At 48.0% G+C, this 22,347-nt stretch overlaps 1 protein-coding gene across 7 annotated transcripts in view; it reads left to right on the top strand.

Moving 5' to 3' along the window:
* The window catches only part of CUX1 (cut like homeobox 1), a 361,373-nt gene that overhangs the window by 200,360 nt on the left and 138,666 nt on the right, over nt 1–22,347 (top strand). For all 7 annotated transcript variants that reach the window (XM_018040282.1, XM_018040281.1, XM_018040280.1 and 4 more), the window contains exons 4-6: nt 303–381; nt 17,147–17,284; nt 21,104–21,227. In XM_018040282.1, the coding sequence (XP_017895771.1) occupies nt 303–381; nt 17,147–17,284; nt 21,104–21,227 (341 nt within the window). The remainder of the gene's footprint in view (nt 1–302; nt 382–17,146; nt 17,285–21,103; nt 21,228–22,347) is intronic.

The raw sequence follows: 22,347 nt of genomic DNA, 5'->3' as shown, positions 1-22,347 counted from the left end.
GCTGCTTTTGAGAACTCTGCTCAGATGTCACTCAGTCGCTCAGTCTTGTCCGACTCTTTGCGACCCCATGGACTGTAGCCTACCAGGTTCCTCTGTCTGTGGGATTTTCCAGGCAAGAATACTGGAGTAGGTTGCCATTTCCTCCTCCAGGAGATCTTACCAACCCAGGGATTGAACCCAGGTCTCCCGCGTTGTAGGCAGACGCTTTACCATCTGAGCCACTGGGGAAGTCTATTATTAAATCACCTCTTGACAAATTTTGAGCTCTTTGTTCTTCTTGTCTTCCTCCCATTTCCTTTCAGATTGATGCACTGAGTAAAAGAAGCAAAGAAGCTGAGGCAGCCTTCTTGAATGTCTACAAGAGATTGATTGATGTTCCAGGTAAGCCCAGCACTTGCATCCCATCCATGGGCATTGTGTCTGGTGAGTCAGTGGGTTTCTGATGGAGCTGCCACGTTTAGCTTTGGTTTAAAATGCTGCACATTTCACAGAGAAGAATAGAATGTGTGTGTGCACTATGCAGACGCCCTGGGCGTTCTCAGCTCTGGGCTGACCAATTCCGTGTTCAGGAATGGCTTCGATAGGGCACCTCACATGCCTTGCTCCTCTCCCAGGTCATCCAGGGAATCAGTGACCTCTGGCCAAGTCTTTCACTTCATATCAAAGGGCAGGTGGTAACCCATCTAACTACAATGTGTAGGAGATGTTTCTTCTTTTAAAGGCAATAAAGAGCTACAATTTTAATAATGCTTGCTACAGCATTCAGAGAAATAATGGCTCCTCATTCCTTATTTTAGAAAAGCAAGATGGAATTTAGAGCCCCCACTGGTCCCATCAACCCTCTGTCCCCAGGTGGTCCACTCAATCCATGGGGAGGTGACAGACACAATCACGGGTCCCAACCCAGTCCTGAAAAGACTCAGATCAGAAAATGAGCCACTCGAATGCCATCCTCTGCTGACCAAGGAAACCAAATTACCACCGCCCTCCCCACCCCGCCCACTAGAGCTGCAAGCTTGCCCTCATTAGGAATCCTGTGTGCGTCACCAACACAGCTAGAACTGCCTTAACAAAGCAAAGCAGAAACAAGTCTCCTTTGTACCTGTATTGTATTCTAATTCAAGTCCACTGAGGGCTTTGTGTCCCCTCTGGGAGCCAGAGGCCACACCAAACTAGGAGCAGGAGAACACACTTAGACACCTGGGACAAGGAGCAGGGAGATCCAGATGCCAGGGTCTCGTTATGAGTTCTCGACCACATCCCTTGTTCCTCTGTGAACCTCAGTTTTCCCATCTGTGAAATGGAATAAGGTGGGGAGACAGCCTAGTGACGGAGAGGGATTGCCTTTGTTCTAACCCTTTTGCTATCTCAGGAGTTTATCCAGCTCTGAGTTCCAAATTCTAGCCTTTCAATTGTACCCACCTAGGGTTTCCTGAACACTCTGACTGAGGCTCGCGTGAAGCCTCTTCCGCAGTAAATGAGTCGTCTGTGCCGTCCTTCTCAGGCATCAGCAGCTTGGTGGGCCTGCTTCCGCTTTCCTGTGCTGGTGCTAGCTCTGCGTTAGTGGCTGAAAGGGGGCCAGCTTATTTTGCCTCTTGCCAGAGACCCAGAGAACCTGCAGCTCTTGTTTTCTAAAAAACCTACACTCTTTTTTTAAAAAAAGTCCAGCTCGTCCCCGGGTCCTCCCTTAGTGAGGTTTCTCCACTGGGAAGCCACTTGAACAAGTCGTTGGGTTTCTTTGTCTGCAGTTACTTTCCATCTTCACTGCCTATCGATAGAAAAGAGACCACTTTTCTCATCAGCACGCCTCTTTACCTGAGCAGTCCTTATTCGTATACATATATAATGTTTATGGAACTTTGATCATGAGTATATAGTTATATTCTGCTTTTTCCACTTAATGTTATTCCATCATCATTTTCCTTGTATTGGTGATATTCTTCATAATTATCCTTTTTTGGCTGGCAGTTTTAATTTCAGGTGGTGTGAGCAAATAACACTGGATGTTTTCTATAATAATAAGAGTTCATCAAAGTATATTTGCATGCCACGTAGATCACGTTTACCTGCCTCCCAGGTGCTTCTTTCTTACAAATGCTGTGGTCTGACACATCTAACAAGTACTTGAAAAGCAGGAATGGAGCTTGGCGCTCCCAACCTGTGTTTTGAAGTCTGCTTATCGCTCAGATGAAGTAATAGTGTGGCTGAGGCTTACAGGAAGGGCCTGGTCAATAGCCATGCATTTATTGACGGTCAGTCACATAAATGGGGAGAGTCAGAGGGCCTTAACCGTCTGTGGGCTCCAGGCTTCAATCCGGCCAAATCCAGAAATATAGGTGGGGTGTGTTAAGTTCTGGTTTCAAGAAACAACCTGGACTTCCCTGGTGGCCCTCTGGTTAAGAACCTGCCTGCCAGTGCAGAGCCTGTAAGAGATAGGGGCTCAATCCCTGGGTCAGGAAGACCCCCTGGAGGAGGGAATGGCAACCCGCTCTGGCATCTTTGCCTGCGAAAATCCCATGGACAGAGGAGCCTGGCGGGCTATAGTTCATGGGGCCACAAAGAGGAAGACATGACTGAAGTGGCTTAGTACAAGGAAGATCCCACATGCCTCAGGGCAACGAAGCCCGTGCATCACACCTACTGAGCCTGTGCTCTAGATGACTGCTTAGCATCTAGAGGATACTTAGCACTCAGGGTTCATCAAACCAGCACATGCACTTCAGAGGCCTTGGGTTTTTGTGGCTGGTACTAACGTCCAGAATGCGTTGGGTTAAGTAGCTATCCGGCCAGCGTCCCAAGCTCGACACACCCAGCCTCACGCATGGAGCAGGGGACCCCCTCTGCCGCAGCCCTTTCCCTCCCCCAGCGGTGCAGCTCTATTGTTCAAAAGAAGCATTGGGGTCACCAAGCTCCTCCCTCTTCTCAGCTTCCACATCCAAAATCGCAAGTAGTGCTATTTCTCCTTCCAAAAACCTCCTTTAGATTAAAGACACTGAGTAAACATTTAAATCCATGATTGTCCTGGTATGTCCCCTGAACAGTTGCCACCATTAAGAGCTCATGTTTACCTCCCTTCTCACTTGTCACCAGGTGTGCCTCATTCCTTCGTAAGTTTTGAGGTTATTACCGGAAACATCCTGCTACTGTGGCCAATGTATGCCATCTTTCCCCCCTGCTGTGCCCCTTGGCTCCATGGAGCAGCCCCGTCAGCAGTGAGGATGCTGTCCCCTGGCACGGTGCTGAGTACCAGGGATGGAGCAGGGAGCAGGTGTGACAAACAGCTTCCTGTTCTTGTGGACTCGAGAGTCTGGTGGGAATGTGGGCATCCAAAAGTCATCACACAGATCATTAGTGAATTTTAGGTGTGAGCAGTGCTCTGAAGGCAGAACCCCCTGGGCAAGAGAGTGTAGATGGGGAAGGACAGGGCAGGGTCAGAGGATGCAATGAGCCCCAGGGAGCAGGAGGAGGAGAGGGAGGTGATGAGAGTGGCCACGTACCATATCATCCACACCGGGACACCATCAGTAGTCCAAGAGCCCCGCTCGTCATCAAGCTGAGTCAGGGAATGCAGTGACTCAGGAGGGAGGGGCCCAGGCCGCTGGAGTAGACGAAGGGTTCTGGACTTTGTCTCACAGACAGACCATTGATGGATTTTAAACAGGGAAATGACGTGATCAGATTTGCACAACGAAAAAGTCAACCTGACTGCAGTGTGGAAGCAGATCAGAAAGGGATCCCAGGTGGTATGGGAAAGGAGAGGTGAGGTCTCTGGGTTTCTACTGGCAGGGGTGGACTTGGAGAGGAATGGACAGTGGAGGAAAGCTACTCAGATGGCTCTCGCCCAGGACCCAACTCATGCAGTGTTACTTCATCCATCTCTAAATGACCATACTGTTTATGTGGTTCTATCTGGTTTACAAAAGTAAAAGGAAGACCAGCGAAAAGTGTGCCAAGTTAGCCTCCAGTCACCAATTCTCTCATTGTTCCTCATTATTATTCTAGTTGAATGTGGCCTTTGCCTTTCTTGTCAACGTCATGGCAGTAGTAAAGCAGTTTGATATTTAGATTCATAGAGTCATAGTTTCACATCATCAGCCTAAATGGCTTCATCTGTGACTCTTATCACAGACTGTGTATCATCGTTTATATGATCAACGTACAGATAGCTTACACTTGCAAATATTTAAAATTTTTTATTTTAATAACCTCTGATAGGGATTTATATTAACTTGCTAATGGCCACTCACATGAGGAAAAAGAATCGTAGCCTCTGCCAGCAGTGTGACTTGAGAGGACACCCGGCAAAGCCCCAGGTCAGGGAGTCCCCAGCAGCAGACACCCTGCCCGGGAGGCTAGCGTCCTTGTGCACTGGAATCTAGGTTTGTGGGTGAGAGCAGAGGTCAGCGACCGTCAACCACACTGGCCCCAGCAGTGCAAGGAAAAGTTCAAGGTGTGCTGTTCCGAAGTCATACTCACACACTCCCTCTGCCTACATTTCTGGCAGCCACGTGCCAGGCCCAGCACCACCCACCCAAGATGCAAATGAGGCTGAGACTCGACTCCTGCCCTCCCTCGGGTGGTGCGAGACTGTGGAGCGTCTTTGAGAGAATATCCCACAGTTGAAGCCGGTGAAGTAGGCAGCCTCCTTCCCTCACTGTAATGGAAGAAGAAGTAAATGTCTCCACTCTTAGAGTGTGACCCTCTCAGATAGCTGGGAAAATTCTGGAATGACCTCCTCTTAAAGGCCCTTGCATAACTGGAATTTTTACTGTGTTCTGAGCAGAGTTACCATGGTATGTATGCATAATCTGCCAGGAATTAACCTCGCGTGGGTGACTTTGCTCTTGCTTCTTGATGCTTTTTAGGTTCTTTACGATGAGCTTGCCTCTATCTCCACAATCTGGGTAGAGGGTGAGGGGAGGGGTGGGAGCATACATTTGTAAAATATTCAACTCTCAATCCTAGTTGCTGAATAGCCCTTAGTAGCAGGTTAACCAGATCAGAACGTAAGCAGTAATGGGTGGAGTATTTGTCCACACTTAATAATTGGTACGGAGAAGGCAATGGCAGCCCACTCCAGTACTCTTGCCTGGAAAATCCCATGGGCAGAGGAGCCTGGTAGGCTGCAGTCCATGGGGTCGCTAAGAGTCAGGCACGACTAAGCAACTTCACTGTCCCTGTTCACTTTCATGCATTGGAGAAGGAAATGGCAACCCACTCCAGTGTTCTTGCCTGGAGAATCCCAGGGACGGGGGAGCCTCGTAGGCTGCCATCTATGGGGTCGCACAGAGTCGGACATGACTGAAGCTACTTAGCAACAGCAGCAGCAGCAATAATTGGTATAAAACACAACTGTGCCTTTTCAGTCCCACAAACATCTCTGCAAAGGTGTTTTTTTTTTTTTTTTTTTTTAGAAGTTCCTAGAAAGAAAAGTGTTGAAGAGCTGGGCAGCGGTGCTGCAGAACATCTCTGCCCTGGTGTAGAGTCCATTGGCAGAGTCTTTGCTGGTTCTCATCATCTTCTGGGTTCTCTCTGGGCCCCTCCCACCCCAACACCAACAGAGAGTCATCTCTCAGTCCTTGCTAAGACATGGTTTAGGCCCTATAGACCCAAACCCTTCAAACACAAAGGCAGTGCCCAGAGGGGTTGGTTTTAAGATTTAAATCTTAGGGAGCCCATGATGAGACACTTGTGCTCAGGCGTGTCCGACTCTGTGCAACCCCATGGACTGTAGCCCACCAGGCTTCTCTGTCCGTGGGATTCTCCAGGCGAGAGTACTGGAGTGGGTGGCCATTTCCTATCATTACCAGAGATATAAAACACTTACGGACTCGGGAAACTGCTGGCGCACAGTGTTTCCTGACTGGCCCAGCTCACTTCATTCCCCTCAGATGACTGGCCTGCAGTCAGAAGTAGAAAGTGTTCATTTTCAGAAGTCTGGAAAGGAGACCAGCAGAAGGGAGCCCGCTTTGGAGGCTGCTCTGTTTGCAGCACCCACACCAAGATGCCCCTGCTCCTGGGTGCTGCTGCTGCGGGGCGGCAGGAAGTTTCCATCAGGATTTAAGGAAACTGTCTCTGCTGGAGAAGGTCCCCATCGGCCTCACATCTGAGCATCCAGAAGTAAAAGAGGACCATCATCCGTACTGAGAGCCGCTTTTTAATTCTTTTCTATAAGAATAACAGGGCTTCCCCAGTGGCTTAGTGGATAAAGAATCTGCTTGCAACGCAGGAGACACTGGACACACAGATCCAATCCTTGGGTCATGAAGATCCCCTGGAGAAGGAAATGGCAACCCACTCCCATATTCTTGCCTGGAAAATCCCATGGACAGAGGAGCCTGGCAGACTACAGTCCCTAGTGTAGCAAAGAGTCAGACACAAGTGATCAAGGAAACAAGCACATAAGAATAACAGAGTGAGCCAGTCCTTTGTGCCCAACAGGCTGTTTTAAGTGAAGACATGCTATCAGTTAAAACCAGGAAGCACTGTTCAGTCTTTTTTCCTTCTGTCTGTCTTTTTTCTTCCTGTCTGTCCCCTGATGAAGGATGCATAGTAAGACTCCTGGCTTAAAAAAAGCAGCGAAGTTTTAAGATCTGTTAGAACTACCCCCTTGCTTCTCATACCAGGCTTTTCACCGACATGCATCTCGGTGGCGGTTTTGAAGGCCATGTGATGTGGCCACCCCAGCCTGCTCCTGGAGGCTGCTCCAGTCCGGGTCTTCCAGGCTCCTGGGGTTGGCAAGCAGCGCACGGGTGCCCAGGTCCCTCCAGAGAGAACTCTAACCTCGGAGCCTGATAGCAGGAGACCCTTCGCACGTTTTCAGGTTTCCTTCCTGAAACATCTCCATTTACACGTGAAAATCAACCACCGGCTCCACGACAGGACAGGAGAGGGATGGGGCCTCGGCCATGGAGTGAAGCTGTGGGTTGCAGGTGCCCCCATTCCCCCTGCTGGGCTGCAGGACCAGAGCTGGTCCGAAGGGGCCAGGGGATGGTCAGGCTCTGACCAGTGCTGGGGTGACTGCAGCCGGAAGAGGAGGCCGCCTCTCCACCCTCCTCGACCAACCTGAAACAAACTCGGGACCCGAGGAGTGGAACGTTTGCAAGCCAAGCAAGCTGCTGCACATGCACTGAATAAAGGCCAGCCTGCCAAGATGGGCATCTGAGGCACTTGCCGCCCCACCTTCAGGGTTCTCCCTCTGGACTCCTGTCCCTGGCCCCCAGCCCAGCAGGAGAACTCACTGGTGGTGACTTGGTGACTTGGCTTGCAGTGGGGGTGGGGGGCGGGGGTGGCGTCTTCCCCCCTCTGCCGTGACTGGGGTGGTCCTGGCACACGCGCTATCTAGACAGCTTCTCATCAGTTGCTCATCAGCATGCTAATTGCTGTATGACTAATTATGCCCTGAATTCCAGTTGATTTTCTTAATGAGACAGCTGGGTTAATTATGTAATCGTATGATTACATTAGCCCAGAGTGCCCTGGTGGAGGGGAGCGTCTGCTGCGTTCTGATGTCGTCACAGGGTTGGCGCTCCCAGGCCGCACCCCCTCTTCTGCGCACAGGTGGACTGGGGTCCAGGGGGTCAGTCTTTGCGGGTCTTTACAGTCCCTCACAGCAGAAGCAGCCAGCATTCCGCTGCCCTCCTGCACACACACACCAGCATCCCGCCGCCCGATGGAATCAGAGCCCCGATTCCCAGCCACGCAGCTCCCCTCCCGACATGTGGTTGCGGCGCCCTCTTCCTCCTCCCAGGATGTACCTGCCCGAGGGCTGTTGGTGTGACAGTGACCAGGACGTCCACACCAGTGTCCCAAAGTCCCTGCAGAACCACACTGGTCGTTCTACATGAGGTCAGAGCAGCCCAGGCGGGCCCCACCCTTATTCCCAGCATCCCCCTTACAGGTGCTATTTCACACCTTTCTTCAGCCCTGATCTCCGCACGACTCGTATTTCACTGAGAAGACACATGTGCTCAGGGGAGGGTGGCATCTCCCTCCACTGGCCAGCTCTCTCATCTGAGAGTCCGCTGTGCCCACAGAACCCACCTCTGACATTATGCTCCTCTTCAGACCCTGTCTTCCTCTGCAGGAGTGTGGGTTCCCCAGACTCTCCCTGGGTGACTCTGACTCTGTTAGGCTTGCAGACGCCATGTGGCCACAGGAGAGCAGCTGGTCCCCCACAGCACTACCTCCCACCAGAAATTAGATGACATCTCCCCCTGCCCCCCACTCCCCACCACCAGAAAGTAGATGACATCACCATGCACACAGTGGCTTTGGCCACAAAGGCAGGGGTCACCCTTTTCTCCTTTTCCTCTCTCACACCTTAGAGCTGATCTATCAGTGAGTCCTGCTGACTCAGCCTCCAGGATGCACCCCAAATCTGACCACTCACCCACAAGCCTCCATTACTTCTCACCACCTTGACTCCACCTTCTCTGTCCATCCTTTCTACAAAGTCCATGGTCTGAGTGGACTTTCTGAGCTACTTCTGTTCATGTCCCCCAACAGTAAAAAAAAAATTCAAATTTGTACCCCCCCAATATATACTATTTATTTATTTAAATGATGTTCATGTGTCATTACAGCAGTGTATGAAATACATTGCCAGTCATGTACTAAAAACAGAATTTGAAGGATGTGATGAAGACTCAAAAGGACTTAAAATTTACATTTTATTAACAGTACAAAGAAACATTTTGCTCTCAGTAAAAATATATATATTTTAAAATCAACCTCATTGAGGCATAGTCTATACACAATAAAACACCTGTTTTGTGTACAATTTGATACAGTGGCCAGTCAGATAGTCAAGATGCAGAACATCCATAACCCCTCAAAAGTTCCCTCACGATCTCAAATGCCAGCAACCTCTGATGTGCTTTCCGTCAACCAGGTTAGGTTCATCATTTCTGAAGTTTCACATAAATGGGGTCCTTGGGTAGGTACTCTGATGCATCTGACTTCTCCACTCAGTGTGGTGTGTTGGGGGTTATTTGTCCACATTTACTGGGGAGTAGTGATTCACTGTGTGGATGTAAAACAATTTGCCTTCACATCCACCTATTCATGGACTTTTGAACTATTTGTGGCTCTCGTGAATAAGCCTGCTGTAAGTGTTCATGGACAGCTGTATGTGGACGTCTGTTCTCATTTCTCTTAGATAAATAGCTAGGACTAGAATTCCTGGGGCATAGGGTGGGTGCATGTTTAGCTTGATAAGAAGCCGTCGAATGGTTTTCCAAGTAGCTGTGTCATTTTAGCCCCTCCCCCAATGCGTGTGGGGTTCCAGGTGCTCCCTGTCCCCTACGCCATTTGTTGTTGTCAGCACGTTAGGTGTTAGACATTCTAGTGAGTGGAGAGCATATTTCGTTGTGATTTTTACTTGTGTTTTTCTCAGTGACTAATGATGCTAAATTTTTATCCACATGCTTTTGGACCTTCATAGAACTTCATTTCTAAGGGATCTGTTTAACTCTCCTGCCCATTTTTTTGATTGGATTGTTTGGCCTACTGCTGAATTCTGACTTTTATATAGTCTAGATACAAAAGTCCTCTGTCAAATATATTCACTGCAAATATTTTCTCCCAGTTTCTTGTCATATAAAGAGCAGAAGGTTTTATTTTACTTAAGTCCAGCTTATTATTTCATTGATCTGAATGTCTATCCTTATGTTAATATCGTAATATCTTGACTCTTGTGCCTTTTTAGTCAATTTTGAAATCAGATTATGTATGAGTCCTTACCTTTGGTCTGTTTTTTTCAAAATTGTTTTGGTTCATTGAGTTTCTATATAAATTTTAGACTTGACTTGTCAGTTTGTACAAACAAGGCTGCCGGGATTTTGATCTGGATTCCACTGTATCTATAGGTCAATTTGAGGGAAATTGACAGCACTACTGAGTCTTCCCAGGAGTCTTCTTTTATCTGGCTTTTAAGATTTTCCTTTTATTCTTCTTTTTAGTAATTTGACTGCTTATTGGTGTTCTTTGCATTTATTCTGCCTGGATCTTGGTGAGTTTCTTGGATTTGGGGTTTATAGCTTTCTTTGAAAATTTTGCCACTTTCAAATACATCCCTCACCCCTTTGGGGGAGATGTATGTCAGATTGTTATTGTTTCACAAGTTGCTGAGGTTTTAGTAACTTTTTTTTTTCCAATCTCTTCTCTGTGCTTCTATTTAGATAGTTTCTGTGACTATATCTTTGGATTAGTTCTATGATCTTTTTTATTTTGCAGTGTCTAATGTGCTTAAGCCATTATAGGGAATTTTTTTTTTCATTTCAGATATTGTATTTTAAGTTCTAGAATTCCGTCTGGTTCTTTATAGCTTCTATTCCTCTCCTTGTTCTGTTCATGTTTTTCTTTAATCCTTGAGCATGCTTATAATAATTGTTTAAGTCTTTGTCAGCTACTTCCATTATCTCTTATAATTTCTGGTTCTGTTTTTATTAACTGATTTTTTCCCCCTTATCCTGCTTCTTTGCATGTCTAGTAATTTTTGATTGGATGTTGGACATTTTAATTATTAACTGGATTTTGTTGTCTTTCTTAAGAGTGTTGAAATATTTGGAGCAGGCAGTTAAATTACTTGCAGATCAACTCAATTATTCAGAGACATGCTTTATGCCTTTGGGGACAGGTCCAAACTAGCCTTTACTTTAGGATTAGCTTAGCCCTCCACTCTGGTGTGGCCCTTTGCTGTCTTCCACTGAATGTCCTGGCTGTTCAACAAGCCTCTCTTCTCAGGCTAGTTGTAACTCAAAAGCCTCCAAACACTCTGCAAACTCTAGGACTTGTTGACTTAGACCTTCCTTGCAGTTCTTTGCCCAGCCTTGTGGAGTTTCACCTGATGTGTACGTATGTACCTTATCTTTTAGCAACAGATCTTAGATTACTCCTCTGCAGCTTTCTCTCTTTCTCTGCATATCTCCTTCCTTTCCAGTGCTCTGCCCTATAAATTCCAGGCACTTCAGCCTACTGGTCTTCTGAAATCTATCTTCTCAATCCAAAAGACCATTATGCTCTGCTTGGGTTTCCCTCTTGCCTGTGCTGCAGTCCAGAAAGTATTTCCTGGCAGAAAGTCAGGGTGATCATAGGGCTCACCTTACTTGTTTCCCTCTCTCAGGGATCACCATCCTGCTCTGCTGGTTGTTCAACATCTGTAAATGGTGGTTTCATTTAGATTGCCTAGTAGTCCAGTTTGTGGCCAGAGGTCAGGTCTGGTGCCAGTTAATCTGTCATAGCCAGCGATGGAAATCTCCCAAGTTTTGTTCATTTTGTTGTTGATTTCAATGGCTGCCATAAATGGCTGGAAAAGATAATCACAAAGATACATAGAACCAAACCAAAGCAGTACATTTTTAGCGATCTTTACAAAAATATGATTTCTACCTTTGAAAGCTGCATACCAGTTATAAGAAAATATTAGTTGAAGTTCAGCTAGTAAATTTTTATTTACCCTGGTATTCAATTTTTTCTGCTAACTAGTCAGAAGATATCATATTTTTTATATTATCAACAAATGGGTTTGAAACCCCTTTTGACAAATATTTCTTTAGGTTTGAGTTAATTGATAATAGGTAACATCTATTGAGTATTAACTCCGAGTCTGGCAGTGTATACACATATTATGGTAATTAATGCTTACAACAACTTAATGCTATTGGCACAATTATTATGCCCAATTTATAGATGAAGAGAGTAAGATATGGAGACATTAGCTAGCTTCTCTATGGTTGCACATCCAGTAAGTGGCAGAACTGGGATTCAATAGCATATAGTATGGCCCACACTCTAAACCATTTCTCTCTACTCCCTCTTGTTTGATATGAAGCATTGAGATATTTTTTTGTAGACAGTGTTGTCTTTGCCCATAAGTTTATGTGACGATGGGAACATTTCCAAATATCCGCTTTTAGAATGCTGTCACTGTAGATGAGTTTCATTCAAGAAGCAGTTTTTTTCCCCTCACTAAGTATTAAAACATCACATTTACTTCGAAGACATAGATTATGTGTTTATATATTTTTTAAATGTCTGCCAGGCAGCATATTACTGATAGCCATCTGCCATCACAGAACAGGGCAGCTCATTTAGAACACTTAGCTTTTTAAAAGAAAATTGTCTAACTCATCTTTAAGCTTAAAACTCTTAAATACTTTGCAACTAGAAAGCCAACAAATCCTTTCGTGGCACTGCAGTTTCCCTCTCATGCCTCAGTGGCTCATCTTGCAAGAGTCCTATTCTCTGAGGGCTTTGTCCGTCACAATAGAACTGAATCCAAATTCAGGCCCTTAGCTCACTTTAGACACTATTTTTATGAGACTGACACACTGCCTGCCGTGCAGCAGGGCTTCTCCGACACAGTAATTTCAGCTCTGAAATTCAGTTTGATCCTTCTTCATATTGCCTCTCTCCCTCTCTCTTTTGTTCATATCTTTCTTTAAATCTTTGCACTCAGGTCTCCCCCTCTGGCAACTGGTCCTTTACCGCTTCCCCTTCCTTTCATCATACCTCACCAGCTTCTCTCTAGGCCCTATATATGCCTCCTCATGCCCATCCCTGGACCCTTGCATGGCCATTCCCTCTACCAAGAGTCTTCACGTTCTCTCCTCTTCAACATCCAGATCTCAACCCCAGGCTCACCCCCTCAGAGTCCCTCCCTGTCCATCTGTCTCCAGGACCCATTCACCATTCTCCACACCCTGTCTCCTCTCATCTTCACCCTTGGCAGTACTGCAAGCACCCTGTTTTGTTTGGTTTGCTGTCTGTCTGTCTCCCTTGCTTCAGTAGAATGTCAGGTCTTTGAGAACAAGCATTTTGTCTTGTTCACCGTCATGTCCCCCCAGCACCTGGCACAGTCTTGATATCATAGAGTGTGTACGTGGGTGCCAGCAGTTGGACTGAGCTGTTTCTGTGGCTGCACCTGGCCCTCCCCTGCTTCTAGCTCCACGCTGTTCCTTCCATGTGAATTTACTGCTCCAAAGTCTCCACGGGTCTCAACTCTGGCTCTTAAAAAAAAAGGTCTCCTTTTCCCGGTTTCTCCATCTGGAAACGGTCTTCCATTTGGCCCTTCTTGCTTTACATTTGTTGTTTGTGAACATGGTTTATCTCTGTGAGGCTGGGCCTGCCTGATTCACCTGGACGTCCACCCCAGTGTCTCACCCAGAGCAGACAGATGCTTAGGACAGACTTGTCACGTTAGTACTTGAAGAGACAGTGTAGTTTAGTCGGCTGCTGGTCCAGGAAGCAGAAATCTTAGTTAGACTTTTGCATCCCTGTTTGCCTGGCCGACTTCTCTCCTCCCCACGTTCCCTGGGTGAGACGCCAGCGCCTGGCAGGCTGCAGGTCCCCCTCCCCACCGACCTCTGGCTGTGACGGCTAGAATTAACAAGATAGCGTCCCAGGTACTTAGGCGAAGGTGCTGCATACATGCAGGCGATGGTCTTGTTGTTGTTTGTCGTAATTACAGTCTTTGAGTCCTGTGTTGCGTAATGAGCTATAACATGCCTCTCAGAGCGTTTCAGGAACGAACTGAGACGGCTGTAGAGCACTTTGCAAGTCTGTCACGTCGGGAGCATGGCGGTGGCAGTAAAGCACGTTGACTAGGAGGTAGCAGGGATTTCGTGTGTTCCTGTTCCACGGATGGGTGTGTGCTCTCAGCTCCCCCAGACGATTCCCTAATGGAGCTGCTGAGACGGGCGGCTTGTGACGTTCAGAATAAGACCTAACAATACTTGTGTGGGGTTTAAATGGCATTGGAAATCATTAACGAGACAAAAAGCTATGATTTCCCCTAGATTAACATGCAGGCTGGGGTTTGGCATGCCGAAATTCATTGTTTTGGTCTCTAGCCCAAACATGCTAGAGTCATTATATTGTCATGTGGTAATTAGCTGTTCCTTTAATACAAGTAATAAAAATTAAGCCTAAGAGGTACTTTAGCAATGCCTTTTACATAATCCAAAACAATATTCAAACGCTGTAGGCGTTGAGTCATTCAACTGTACTGTAGTAAAGTTTGAAGTTTAATGCATAGAGATGTTTGAATCCAGTTCATTCTTTATTCTTTGACCAGTTTTGCTACTTAGGCGTTAACCTTTAATCATGTTAAATTAAATATACATGCCATAATGAATAATTATGAGCGTGCTAGAATTTTCATTTACAATATAATGCTTTTGAAAATTTGTCTAAAGGTCCTAGTTACCATTCAGTTGACAATGTACATGCTATTTTTATATGTCACTGAATTCCTTGCTGAATCAAACGAGGGAAACTATTTTTTTATTCGAAGCAGATACAGTGGGTCCTGGCCTCTTAAAAGGAATGGACTGGAAGAGTTGTCAACAGAAATTTTGGGGATGGAGGCAGTGTACTAGCTTAGCTCTTTAAAAATATAATTTGGACTGGCAGTTGTGCCGGGAAACCTACAGGAGTTGATGTTCATAGAATTCTACAGAAGCACAGTGGCTCTCCTTCTCCTCAGTTCTTCCCTGATCTCTGTTTCAAGTTCAAGTTGTCATCGTATGTGGAGGGAGCCAAGGGCCTGCTGCTTTGTCTCCTCAGGCCATTTGCCCGGCATGAGACCATGGTGGGAGAGAAGGGCGTAGGAAGGTGTCCAGGGAAGATACTGAAATTTAAAAATAAAAAACTGCACCTGAAATGTTCTGAGGATGTTCATTCTATAGTATTGTTACCACTCCTACTTACAAGGAACCATATCCCTGAAATGGCTTTTGAGATCTAATTTAACATAAATGTTTTAATGCTGATAAAAATAATCATGAGAGGCCACAAATGAGAAAGCAGTGATGTAGTCATAAGCTGTATATATGCACAGAATCAGTGCCCAGCCACTGGGGTTTCACGTGGTGGACAGTGTTAGATGCTGTACCGAACGAGCCCTGGGGCCTGAGTTTTATAAACCCCACGAAGACACTGGCATCTCAGAGCGCTCCTGGCTCCTGGTGGCTGTGCCAACTGAGGCGTGGTAGGCCGAGCCCTCCCTTCCAGGAACCAGGGGTGGTCTGAAAAATTAACAGCACTGGTATTTGAAAGTTAAGTGAGCGCTTGAATATATACCCTTGTTGATCCACTGGGCTCGGTGTTTAGCATTCCTCACCCAGAGACTAAATCTTTGCAGCCATCTCACAAGTGATGCTGGCGTCCATACCAGAAATATCTTCCGTAATCTCTTCTAAGCCCAGCAGACTCGGGTATGCTTCTGCTCTGATGGGGCCCGAGAGTCCTAGAGGAAGTGCCCCACTGGGGCCCAGCAGGTGGATTATAAGTGCAGCAGAAATAAAAATAAAGACCCAGTTGATACCAGAAGAACATTTAATATCTCTCCATTTTGTGCTAAATTAATGGTAAAGGCAAAGACCTCACTAGTACCATAAATTTCCATGTCCACAGCGTCCGATTTTAGGTCCAAATCCGTTACAGGAATTGGAACCCCTTCCAGGGCCCGAGAGTGGGCTCTTGTCTAACACTCAGAAATGAATTTTCCTAGGAGACACGCAGGCTGACAAAGCAAGAGGCTTCATTGGGAAGGGACACCCAGGAAGAGAGCATCAGGGTAGGGAGCCGAGGAGAACTGCTCTGCCGCGTGGCTCGGAGTCTCAGGTTTTATGGTGAGGGGATCCATTCCCAGGTTTCTGGGCAATCATTCCAACTCAGCGTCCTTCCTGGTGGTGCACACTTCGCTCTGCCAAGATGGATTCCTACGAGGATTCTGGGAGGTTGGTAGGACGTATGGACTGGTGTCTCCCCTCTCCTTTTGACCCTTCCTGAATTCTTCCATTTGGTGGTAGCTTGTTAGTTTCTTATCAGGACTTCCTGTTGTAAGATTATTCGTGTCAAGTGGTTACTATCATGCCTGGGCTAGGATGGGTGGTTTCAGTCAGTGGTTCACCTAATTAATCCAGTTGTTTTGCAAGGAATATGATGGTGGATAGCACATTGAATTGTCTACAAGGCCTCTCATAACTGGCCTAGCTCTCCATTCTCCTACTGTTTGTACTATGACTAGCAGTGTGGAGGCCTCCTGGCTGGCTGGCTCAGTGGCCCAGTACCGGTCACCATGGCTTGGTCACCAGGCGTGCCTCTAGCAAAAGGCACAACCACCATGAGCAGAAACTCGGGGTTCTCCTGTCTTCAGATCACCAGCTAGTAAATCCTGACTGTCTGCTGAGCCTGCTTCATCAGTTAAAGGATGGCCATGACAGAAAGTGGTCCTGTCCTGAAGAGGGGATCATCTTACAAGAGCCCCCTCAGGGGACCTTCCTTATTGGAAGGATGATCACTGATCTCACAGATGTAGGTCTGAGTTCTCTCTGCCCCTTGTTGTTGTTGTTGCTAAGTCATTCTGACTCTTTGCAACCCCATGGACTACAACCCACCAGGCTCCTCTGTCTACGGCATTTCCCAGACAAGAATTCCGGAATGGGTTGCCATTTCCTTTTCCAGAGGATCTTCCCGACCCAGGGATCAAACCCACATCTCACTGGCAGGCAGATTCTCTACCACTGAGCCACCAGGGAAAGCCCTCTGCCCACTAACCAACTGGAAACCTGGACGCATCACCCTGCCTCCCTGAGCTTTAGTTCCGACTTCTGCGAAAAGAACGAGATACATGTCACACGTCTTTCTCCCAGGATTGTCCTAGGGCTCAAATGAGAAAATGTCCATAAAAAGTGTTCTGTGATGAGCAGACGCTCTCCAGGCAGCAGCTCTCATTTCCAGGTTCACAAGAATTGTTAGAAACCTGAGGCTTTCGGTGCCTTCTCTGAACGGGTGCTGGGAGATTTTTCCGGGCTCCCCCACTGCCCCTGCCCACCCCACCAGCCACCATGCATCTCTCTCTCTCTCTCTTCCTAGCAGATCAGGGAATGAAAAATCCTTCAAGCGTCACAGCAGGCCAGGGCAGTGAGCAGATCCCAGGGAGTCCGTGGTCAGTCTCACCCCATTCTCATGCACTGGATTCTACCTGAACATCCCTTAGTGGCTGCAGAGATGAACCCTGTCCACCCAGCGGGGCCCCGGGAAGCTGACGGCCTGGGAGTCAGGTGGCCTACTCCGAGCCTCTGCAAGGGTGGCTCAAGCGTCTCCAGAAGACGGTGACCCATGTGTCCCTCTCTTGCAGATCCCGTTCCCGCGCTGGACCTTGGGCAGCAGCTCCAGCTCAAAGTGCAGCGCCTGCACGACATTGAGACGGAGAACCAAAAACTTAGGGAAACTCTCGAAGAATACAACAAGGAATTCGCTGAAGTCAAAAATCAAGGTTGGTGGAAGACGTATTTGTTCCTTACTTTTTCTTTTCTTCTTTCTTTTTTCTTCTGTTCCTTTTTGCTTTTCTTTTCTTTTCTTTCTTTTTTTTTAAAAATTGCTTTACCCATACTGTTGGGACTAGCTCTGATCGTCACCTGTGTCATGGAGTCCAGGCGGGGTAAGAATCTGAGTCATTACAGAGAGATAATAATAACACTTAGCTACTGAGAAGGAAAACTTTTCCTCCACACTATGACCACATATGATTTTATTGCCTCCCTGATGGGACCAATCAGGAGTCTTTAAAAATTCTTCCTGAATCATCGTGTGATAGGGTCTGCCTTTAAAAGACAGATGTGTTGCCTGCGGGTGGCACATGTCAGATAAGCCAGCTTATGATCAAAGGGCCACATCCAATAAGTAGTTTAATAATTGCTGCCAATACATTAAGGCTTTAGACGAAGGCTCCACGTCCCCACACTTAAGAACCCCCGTGTCCTCGTCAGCGTCACCTGTTCATGACAAATCTAAAGGAGGAAAACAAAACAGCCTCTTGGTGTGGTTGTCCAGCTGTCAACAGGAGAGAGGACAAAGGTTGCCTGGCTTTTCCTGCCAAGGAAGACCGGAGAACTCTCTCCTACACCTAAGATGCAAACGTGTCCCATTCAGGCTTCCTTGTCTCAGAGAAAAGCCGCTGCCCCATCTGACAACCGCGGCAGGTCTCTGAGCCAAGTCCAAGTGGAAATGGGCCTCTTTGGTTTTGCTTGGGGTATGGGTGAGGAAGGTGACAGAAAAGAGAGCAACCTGCTTGAGGGACTTCCCCTGAGGGCTGCAGAAGGAATTACTTGACGACAATTTTTAAAAGTATCCTTGGAGGGCTTCCCTTGGCAGTCCCAGTGGTTGAGACTTCGCCTCCCAATGCAAAAGATGTGTATTCGCTCCGTGGTGGGAGAGCTAAGATCTCACCTGCCTCACGGCCAAAACATAAAACAGAAATGATACTGTAACAAATTCAATAAAGACTTTAAAAATGGTCCACATCAAGAGAAATCTTTTTTTAAAAAGAATTTAAAAAGAAAAATTTCTTTTTTAAGAAAAATTTAAAAATTAAAAGCATCCTTGGGTTCTGAGACCTTTGGACCCAGGCTGGTGAGGAGGGATCGTCCATGGAAAGGACCCAGGAAGAGTCAGGAAGGTCCTGGACAGTGAGGCAACAAGCCTGAAGGCCCCTTCCTGGGGGACACCCCCTCGTTCTGGCCCCACAGGGAACGGAGAGGCTGTGGACTGGAGGGACAGCTCAGTCCTACTAGGGAGCAAGGTGTGGACTTAGGAGGTGGGGGGCGTCCAGTGAGAGAAGTACTCCCTCCCGGCTCTGGTCAGAATCACCCACGTTCAGGGGAAAGAGAACCCGGAAATTCTGGTTCTGATGTTTCTACAACACCAACCCGAAGGTGGGGGGGGGGTGGGCGCTTGTTGTTTTCTTCCAGCGACCCCTGCCATCTTATTTGGACAGATCCACCACCTGGGTTTCCTTCAGTATGATTTGGTTCTGGCAGAAGGCGTGCGCCCCCTCTCCACCTGCCTCATCACCCACCTCACCCCAGGGGCCAGTTGCCCAGTGTGAGGCCATCACCTCCCCCAAAAGTCTCAACTGATGGGCATTTTCAAATGAAATGCAGAGCCCAAGGGTCTTCCCTGGCAGTCCAGTGGTTAGGACTCCACGCTTGCATTGCAGGCGGCATGGGTTCAATCCCTGGTCGGGGAACTAAGATCCCACAAGCCCTGAGGCGCAGCCAAAAAAATAGAAACGCAGAGCCCGTGCCTTAAGAACCAAGGCTCCGAGGCCGGCAGACCGGGCTGGGGGTCCCTTGGTTGCCACCACTTCGCAGTGGGAGCAGAGCTCCTGAGTGTCCTCTGCTCCTCCACGCTGCTCGCCCTGCCCTCCCCCTAACCTAACTGCCCCCTCACTCCCACCCCGCTCCACTCACACGGAGGGACACAGCTGGGACACACCCAGGGCAATGTCCCGGCCCCCGGCCCAGGTGGCAGAGGAGGGACAGAGGCTCCAGGACAAGTCACCCCTGACTTACCAAGCAATCCTCCTGGGGTGGGGGTGGTGAAGAGACTCCGTCAGACGGAGTAGAGCTCCTAGCTAGTGCCCCAGTCTCCCCTGGAAGGAGCATAGATGGGTCAGGGGCTGCCCAGATGTCTCCAACCCATTGTTCAAAGCAGAGATGCCACCTGTTTATAGCCTGTAGACCGTCGACTAAAGAGAATATGCAGGTGTTTCCAGAGGTGACCTGTCAGTGTCCGTTTTGGACGCGTTCCACTCCCACCCAGCCTGCGCCCCTTTGCTCATGTATCACTAACCATTGTGCTTACAGGGCATTTCTTCCAAGCCTCAAACACTCAGCCCAAGAGGTAGGAAGCCCCATGTTCATCTCTCAAATGCCTTGCCAGGGTCATTGGTCTTAATTCCCTCTCTCCTACTCCGAGGAGATCCCCCTGGTTCCATTTAAAGAAAAGCACCAGTTTCTTATTTTAACAAAAGAGCCTCTAGCTTTTCTCCATAAGCCACGTGGGCATAAACGCCCGGCTGTCAAGCTCCTGCCTGGGCCAGCATGTCCGTGCAGCTCAGGGAGTGGAAGCCAACATGAGTTACAGCCCATAGGGACCAAGGCCACCAGTCCAAGCACTTACGTGAGCAGAGACCTGGCAGGCGACCTTGTCACGTGAGCCTGGGGCCCTGTTGTTGCAGCCGCTTCATGGCCTCACCCTACTCAGCCCGCTGAGCGCCCACCATGTCGGGTACTGGGACCACCAGGGCACTCAGTCCTGCCTCGTATGTGATGGATCCTCATCTGAGCAAGTGTAGTCCCTCAAGGGCTTCGCTCACTTTGGAGCTGGGGCTGCAGTAGTTGGCTGGGGGCCGGCCAGCCCCCGTAGCAGCGGAGGTGTCCATGTCGAGGCAGGTGGAGTGATGCTGCCCTAGCCACCAACAGGTCTGAGTTAGGACCCTGCCCTGTTCATTGCATCTGCTCTTGTGTTCCCACTTTGGGCCCATAAACACAAACTTGGTGGAGAGGGGAGCCTGGGCTTTCCAGGGGGCCCTGCCACCCAAGAGGCCCCGAGTCCTGAGCACCAGATACCCTGGGGCTTCGTCTCGCAGCACTGCCGCCTGGCACACGCCCTTCCTCCAACGTGGCTCCCCTGGGCCCTAAGTCATCTGCGCTGCACACGCAGCCCAGGTCTGCCAGACTCTGGCCAGGGAGGAGGCTGCTCTCGGCACCCAAGCTCCGGAAATGGTCCCTTCCAGCCAGGCAGACGCGCCCCAGACCCACTTAGTGCACTGTGTGTTTCATCACTTGTGAAATAGCAGGGCTGCAGCCCACAGCCAGGGAGGTCTGTAGGCTTCTTCCAAACTGTGCACACAATTATAAACTGTTTTCTTTATAAGAAAGTACTTAAACCTACACTAAAATGTTATTAATCCTCCCTCAGTAGAAGACTAATTTCAGATTCATCAATAAGATGATATTATATTTTAGCATTGATTTCCCCCTCTTCTTTTTCTTAAGTTGTATTAGAGAGACATAGTTCTTCTTCCCAGCAAAATCCATTGATCCTCCTCAACCTAAATGTTTAAAGTTCAATTTAACATTTAGGGAGTAAAAGGTCTCCGAAGGGACTCGTAACCATTGATTTTGTGTCAGGGTTGAAGAGCTAAAGTTTAAAACACACCGATCCTCCTAGGTTACGAAAGCCTAGTATATGTAGCTGTGTGGAACCATGCTTCTCTTACTGGAGTTTTTTTTTTCCGCCCCTTCTGCAGAGGTTACGATAAAAGCACTTAAAGAAAAAATCCGAGAATATGAACAGACTCTGAAGAACCAGGCTGAGACCATAGCTCTCGAAAAGGAACAAAAGTTACAAAATGATTTTGCAGAAAAGGAGAGGTGAGCATGTTTTGGGGTCTGCAGGCACCTATGTGCTGATGTAAGGTTTTACTTATTTATATCACAAGTTTTGGGGTTTTTTTTTTTTTCAAAGCAATCCTGTGAAATAAGCCCAGGTTGGAAACCAGAATCCTAGAGGCTCTAAGGCAGTAGCCTCCAACCTTTTTGGCACCAGAGACCGGTTTCATGGAAGATAGGTTTTCCACAGAATTAGGGAGGTGGGGATTGGATGGTTTCAAGATGATTCAAGCACATTCCGCTTACTGTGAGCACTTTATTTCTCTTGTTATTGAATCGGCTCTGCCTCGGATCATCAGGCGCTAGATCCTGGAGCTTGGGGGTCCCTGCTCTAGGGCACAGTTTTGTTTGAAAACCATTTGTTTGTGTCCCTTGTTCTGTAATTTGTAAGATGGGCTTGAGTAAAGTGTACCAGTCTCTCCCCATTGGGGAATGGTGTCTGGTGGTCCAAGGGTGTGTCTGAGGGCTGCATGAGGCGGAGCTTGAGCACAAAGCTTGTGTAGTTGACACATGGGGGTTGTACCCGAGGTGAGATGAGAGGGGCAGGACCGTCTCCTGCTGCCTGTCCTCTCTAGGAAGCCCTGGGCGACCCCAAGCTCCCGCTGCCTTCTTCAGTGGAATGTTAGTATTTAGCAGCTCCCTCTGCCTCTGTCTGTCTCTCACACACACGCACACTGTCTTGGTTTGTTGGCACTGGTATCAGTAAAAAGTGTTCATGCACCATCTGGGGGTTGTGAGTGTTAGGTTTCCACCGGCCTGCTTCACCCAAAACTTTGCCACAAATAACGAGTTGGGTTTTCAGCTAGTGTGATGACTTAATGAAAGTTAGATTTCCTGTGAAAACCATAAGGACTGTTGAAGTCACCAATTCAAATTGCACAACTCAGGCTCTCAGAACTCTGGTGAAGCCAAGATGTAAAAATTTCAGCCTGCCGTGGAGAATCATGAGACCATTAACGAGAGGCACTACATGTCTGGTTACAAGTGCGAGGCAGGCCCATGGTGGCATCCTGTGGCTGTTTCCCGTGGATTTGGAAGCAGCTGCTCAGACTTCCATGAGGCGGGCCGGTGGAGCTCTCCAGCATCAGCAAGGCCTCTGTGG

Source organism: Capra hircus, chromosome 25 (assembly GCF_001704415.2).
Source record: "Capra hircus breed San Clemente chromosome 25, ASM170441v1, whole genome shotgun sequence".
In the NCBI taxonomy this organism is placed as follows: Eukaryota; Metazoa; Chordata; class Mammalia; order Artiodactyla; family Bovidae; genus Capra; species Capra hircus.
Note: the sequence above shows the minus strand (reverse complement) of the source record. Positions and strands in the feature narration are given on the sequence as shown.